At 32.7% G+C, this 6,847-nt stretch overlaps 1 protein-coding gene across 1 annotated transcript in view; it reads right to left on the bottom strand.

Annotated features, from left to right (window-relative positions):
• LOC111638744 (ankyrin repeat and fibronectin type-III domain-containing protein 1-like) overlaps positions 1–6,231 on the bottom strand; it is an 18,690-nt gene extending 12,459 nt beyond the window's left edge. Inside the window, 6 exon segments of the mRNA XM_023384505.1 lie at positions 3,181–3,259; positions 3,334–3,441; positions 3,575–3,840; positions 3,909–4,031; positions 4,109–4,244; positions 6,064–6,231. Coding sequence (XP_023240273.1) covers positions 3,181–3,259; positions 3,334–3,441; positions 3,575–3,840; positions 3,909–4,031; positions 4,109–4,244; positions 6,064–6,175 — 824 coding nt within the window. The 5' untranslated portion in view covers positions 6,176–6,231.
• Between the last annotated feature and the right edge of the window lie 616 nt (positions 6,232–6,847).

Raw genomic sequence — 6,847 nt, 5'->3', positions numbered from 1 at the left:
CCGGGGGCCGCCAAATTATGCAAAATTTCCTTCAGAATATAATAAAAAGAAAATTGATGTATAACCGAATATCGTATCGAAAAGTGAAATAAGAAAGATAAAGTTTTCGTATTTAGTTTTTTTTTATTTATTTCTTATTTCTTCCTACATACAACTTTGTTAGTACAGAAGAAATAAATGCGAATACGCTACTTACATCGCGGTATTTACTTCTTTTATTCCAAAGTCATTCTAAGAAACTATTAATGCTTGGAATTTTAAAAATAAAGCGATAATAAAAAAATCAATTTATTATAGATAATTTAAAAAATATAAATTATTATTTTAAAAAATGGGGGTGACAAAAAATTACGAAATATTTGGTGGGCCGCGAGTATAAAAAGGTTAAGAACCACTGGTCTATAAGACCGTATTAATTCGTGAGCGTACCCGGCAATAAATGGGGAGCCTCGCTTTCTTAAAGGCCTCGTCACGCCGTTCATTAATATTTTTCTTCTATATCTTTACCTACGCGGCGCGTTCAATATAAATTGGGTCGGGAACCTCAAAAAATGCCTAACGTGGTTGCCTTTGCGCGTACCATATCTCGTACGCCCGCGTGTATCTATCCGCGAATACCTATTTATGTGTTTTTATATATACATCACTTATAAATTTAGATAGAACATAAATAAATGTAGAAACATACACATAAAACAGACATAACAGAAAGATACAGAGTAGACACACAAATAGGAGAGGCATTGGCAGATAGATACCGACAAGCACAGGCGGAGACACAAAGGTACAAACACAAAACAGCACGCACGCACCAGATATTCTAATAAATCGTACGAATGTATAAAGAATAAATCGCAACCTACATCCATACATATATTACGCAGTCTCCCGGTTTTCAATACGGCTCAACAGAAAATTAACAACGCTATAATTAATTTTCTAAAATTAAACATAATCATTTCGATCAATCAAACGACATTTTAAATACAGAAATAGTCGAATGTATAACGGGTCGTATAAACTAGTATAAGTAATCGTACCCACTTCATTATAATTAGCACTCACTTGTACGAATATCTTTTTAAAAACTTCATGGCCGGGTATTAATCGTTAGCATTTTTCACACTTTAACACGGGCAGAAGAAGCAAAATATAAGGAAAATCGACCTGGCATCGGCAACAAAGCATTTATGACATTTGTACGGTTGACTAACAACGTCTGCCATGTACTGTACTTCCGGTGTACGAAACTGTGACGTAGCGGCTAACCCGGCGGAACACTGGGCTTATCGACAACCGGAAGGAATAGGGAAAAAAAGCAGTTTATTTTAAAAAAATGGGGATATTTTATCTAAGCTTAAAATCGCGATGGTAACGGAATGCTCGGCATCGACTACGCAAGAATTATAATTACGTTTAAACTTAATCAGAAACATTTTTTTCTGAAGTTCGGCCGGTTGCCAGGAGGTCCATTCACGAATATAACTTAAAAACAAATCGTTTTTCGTGTTTATAAATATTATCAATTGCCTAAAGGTCACGTTATCGATCGTTTAGGGAAATCCAAAATTCGAAGTAACATTATAGGCCGTATCGTAGTCAAAATCAATGATTGTTGATACGTCAATCCGGTAGCTTTTATTGCCTGTATTTAATTTGTATCTTTTTTTAAAGGAGGAAATAAAAGTATCGATCGACGTACATAAACAAAAGAAAAATCAATATTTACATTTCATAATTTGTTTAAAATTCCAGGATTTAGGTCATTCATTACGAGCCGAAGAATTTTGGTTCTCGCTTGTTCTAACACTGGCTTCGGAAGTTGTATTCATAAGTCATTATTTTTATATAAAGTATGGCCGGAAAAACGATACCGCCATCGAAAACTTTATTATTATTTACTATAAGATTCATTACCATAATATTTTTACCTTTATTTCCTAAAGTTTTAACGCAATTCCACCAAGATTTGATACTTATTTCCATAAAGTTTTGGCATTCGTTTTCTAAAGTTATAGCACTCATCTACACGAATTAGTGTCGAAATGTATATACTGTATATATAATAAAAAACAACTTCATTTCTTGTAAATTTTATTACAACCACCAACTTTCTCTCTACTCCCACCGATATAATTGGTGTCGATTCCAATTAATTTTATTACTCGACCTTAGCCACACTTCGTAGTTTTATTATTACGATTATTATTATGATTTTTTTCCTTTATTTCCAACGAAACTTGGGTTACTTTCGGCGCAAAAACATCGATTATTAACGGAAATATGTAACACGCGTGACTAGGTAAGACAGCCACGTGACTTCCGGTACCGGACGACACCCGACTGGTACGCAGTCTATCGTCACTTTTAAATATCAATTTTTTAAAGTAATTTCTCCTTATTTTTAAATGTTTTTTCCTCTTTAAATCATAATATTTATTGAAAATAAATGATTAAATATCACGAGATTTTTATATTGATTGGAATATTCCGTGCGGGATATTTTATTTCTCCGCTTTTAACTCGGCATTTAAGTCACGTATTAAGCGGGATATACTTTTATTCGCGCATAAACTAAATTTCTTTGGATTTTTACAACACGCGACGACACAAAATTAAATAATTTATTTTATTTAAACAATTTAAACGTTGTTTCGCCCGTTAAACGTTTTTTTGTTTCTCGTTCTTCTCAAAGGATTATATATCGGGTAATTAGCCTATATATAAAAATATGGTATATGTAGTTGATTACATCGATGGAAACAGGAAACTGTCTCGGATAACACGTGACTTAGAAAAAATTTTTACTGGTTTAGGTCACATAATTAAGTACTTTATCCTTCTTAATATTCAATACTTTATCAAATTATAAGAGAAGAAAAATACCTAACTTATATACTTTTTTCCTCTATAGTTTCCGACCTTATCGTATATTATGCATTTTTTCATAAATATTTATTGTCCCGAAATTAATTGCTTCAGTTTTAACATTTCTAAGGCCGTAACGTCACAGTTTTAAGCGTCACTTAACTATTGTGACGTCTAGCCTGGCCGCTTTAATATTAACACATTTTCTGCTCTTTTTTTACGTTATTCTAACGCTCTTTAATTAAGCAAAACGAATCGCTATCCGTCGCTTTCCTCTTAATTTCTTTATAAAAGAAGAAGAAGGCACTTTACCTATTTACATCGACCCCGGTCGTTTCTAGAATGCTCCGCGCTCTTTCTATGTGTTGATGCTCTACGGCAGCAAACAATGCTAAAATTCGAAAGGACGGAATTAAAAGTTAATAGAGGACCTTTGAAAAATAACGAAGAAATAGGAAAATTTACCTTGAAGATCTATGTTAAATTTATTGACTTTCTCTAATCTCTTCCTTTCCGCTTTAGTTAGAGGAACACCTTCTAACAGCAACTCCATACTGCTCTGACGTAAACCGGCTATCGAGACAAACATTTCTTTAAATAGATTTTAAGCAATAACAAGTGTTTTACACATCGACTCTATAAAAGTTTTCATATAACATCGATTGTAATTTCCAGGTGGAAATTTTATAATTAATTATTAGATTACCGGATATATCCTTGGCTAATTTGCTGGGCATACTGGGGGATGTCGGTATTCCTCTTTTATGTGTTTCCAGCTTTGCGGGAATACTCGGCGAATTAGGAATGGTCTTATTAGGGACGGTCAAGCCACCGGAATTTATTGCGCTTTTGTCATTCTGCGACGTCGATGCTATATCGAGTGAATTATCAGAAACATCGCAGATCTGAACGGTATAACCGGGTGAAGCCACGTCTAATAAGCTGTCGATACTGTTGGCTTTTCTTAATTTTCTAAATCCAATTAAAATTATTCGTTATTATTTCTTAAAAATAAATGACAAAAGTAAAGAGTAACTTACTGTTCCGTAACGGGGGTTGTTGCCGATTGAACATTTTTATCCGATGTTTTCTCTTTGGGGGTTAAAAGTCGAGCTAATTTGGCAAATCCCGCTCTAGAACTTGCGCTAGACGATTGCTCGTATCTAGGAATTAAATTTTATTTACCTTCTTTACCCACTTTTAAATGAAAAAAACGTCAATATTTTGTCGCCCTTCTTACTTTTGTTTCGAACTATCTTTTCCTGTCGATTGATAAGAAGAAGTGGAACTCATAGAAGAAACGCTATGCCTGGGAGAAACGGTTGGCGATTTACACGAAGTTTTTACACCATTATCACCGACGAGCAGTTGCCATTCTGTAACACCATTAAAAAATATCAACAATAATTATTTGGTGATTTATAAAAATAAAATATTCCCTTATAAATCTTTAAATCCACGCAGAAATAATTATAGAAACTTATAACAAAGTATATTCCGTGTTAGGATACCACGTAACCGTGCAATAATTAAATAAAACTACTTCGTACCACGTAAATTTATATAAAATCAGGTTGGGTGCTTTTAGTTTTACATAAGTCCGAAAACATTAAAAATAGCTTAATTAGTAATAAATGTATTTTATAATTAAAATAATATCGACATTGGCAGCGGATTTATTAGTTAATTTTAATAACAAATAAAGTTTTCTTCATACTTTTCCGTTTATTTAAAGGATTTTATTTTATTATAATTGTATCTGACTCGTCGACCGGTAGATCGCGACTCCCTCAAACTAGAAAACCGCCTTTTTTCAGCAAAAAGATTGTCGAAAACACGAACAAATTGTAAAACGTAACCAAAGCATTTATATAAAGCGTACGAAAACCAAGAAATTTGTATATTTTTTGCCAAAATAAAAAAATGTGTCTGGTAAAGTGAGTGTAAATGTAATTAGAGAAGTTTGCGAGTCGTTAATAAAAGCATGATTAATGCTACTAAAATCTTTTTTTTCTTACCATAAGCCGATGTGGGAAATAATGACGACCAACTAAGAGCCCTGGCTCTGTTAATTGGAGGTTTTAATCCGTTATCATCTTCCTCCTCCTCCTTATCTTTTTCTACTAAGTCCAACGTATTGCCTCTGAGAAGGGTGATTTTTTGTACTTTCTTTAACACGTTCGGTATAGTCATGGCCGAAGTATTTTTACACGTCGCCGACGTGCAACGTTTAAAAGCCATCTTCTCAATCACTCAATTGATGTTATACTGGCGTGTGTAACACGTGTTTCCAACACGTTACCATGACAATGTCACTAATACATATCGAACGAATAGGGATGCCGCTTTGGCACTGACGTAATCGTCGCATCTGGACAATATGTTTTAGTTCCTGTCCGGAGAACACCCTACCGCATCTTTGACCATCTTCGGTAGTCCAGAACACAAATATTACCACTCGTTTCGTGTTTTCTTCGTTTAATACTAAGAATTATTTATCGAAGGTCATCGATCTCGAGCGCCCCAAAAACTGTAGGAGTTTTATAATTCTCGGTACAATTAGCATTAATCTCGTATTAAAAAAAGAAAACGAAAGTAAAAACGCTTCACTCCATCTATTCTCGACCGGTAGGTCGCCATCCCCCGAAGTCCGCAAACCGTACTCCCGAGTGCGTGGTAGGATCCTCCAGTAAAGAAGCGCCTTTGTAAACCGAATATTTGGAAAATATGGTAAAAAAGGCAATTACCTAAATGTGTTTTTACAATAATTGTTATTTTTTAAGCGGCGGAGTTTCTTATATTTATGAAAATTTCATAAGATATTCCGCACGCGTACGAAGGATTAATCGTTTTATCGGAAGTTTATAAATAAAAAATACCGTCGAAAGTAATTAATATATTAATAATTCGTGCGAATATTCTTAAAAGATAAATGTCAATTTAAATTTGCTACTGGAAAGCCGTAATCGGAACCAATATTTACAGTATTTAATTGCAAATTTCTTAGCGAAATTTTAATGGATATAAGTATATAAATTAATTCGTTTTAATACGAAATTATATATTTAAAGACTTTTAAGAAGAGTTTTACGTCATTTTTTATAATTAAAAATGATTTAAAAACTCCGAAAAAGTCCCAAAATGCGCGAAAGAAATGACGAAAAACAAAGAAGAATTGAATAAAAGTCATCTTACCCCGAAACAAATCGAGACAAAGTGGAAGAGGACGAGCCCAAGAAGATTTATTTGACATTAGCCGCACCATGATTTTTTGCTTTTGGATAAGTCCGGGGACGAAGACCAACATAAATACCAAAACAGCGTACGTCACCAAATAAAACAACCAATCGCCGATGCAAACAACAAAGGGATTCTTTCCAACGAATTTCATCCAACGTAAACAAACCATTAGTTTAAAAAATCCCTAATTATTCTAATAAATTCCCACATTTTCTAAGAAATCTCGCCTAAAAAATCTAACAAAATCTCGCGCAATTAATCTTCGATAAACGTATAAAATTTAATTTAATTTACATTAAAAAAATAAATTATAATTATTTAAAATTAATTAAATAGCGTTGGAAGTTTTTAATTTTTGCCAATTCTTAAAAAATTTAAAATAAAATAATTATTTCATTCGAATTAAAAGTAATTTTAACGAAAAGTAAATTACATTAATTATCCATTTTATTTATTTTAAACCGCGCAAGTGAATATAAAGGTAATTAAATCATAATTTAAAAAATTAAATAATGTATCATCTAATATATAAATATATTTTTCCAGTTAGTAAATTGATATATTATAAAAATACATAATTATATTATAATAAATTTTATTTTATAAATTATAACTTAATTTTTGTTATATTATACGCCTAATTTATGGAGCGGTTACTTAAATTTGGGGGTTTTTTTTCCCGCGCGCGTGTAGCACGATTTCATTCCCTGGCTTGGAAGTTTAATAACTTCCGTGTCTT

The sequence above is a fragment of the Centruroides sculpturatus genome, unplaced genomic scaffold (genome assembly GCF_000671375.1).
Source record: "Centruroides sculpturatus isolate CEXI.00-Female unplaced genomic scaffold, Cexi_2.0 scaffold90, whole genome shotgun sequence".
Classification (NCBI taxonomy): Eukaryota; Metazoa; Arthropoda; class Arachnida; order Scorpiones; family Buthidae; genus Centruroides; species Centruroides sculpturatus.
The sequence above is the reverse complement of the archived record's forward strand: the minus strand, read 5'-3'. Positions and strand labels throughout refer to the sequence as shown.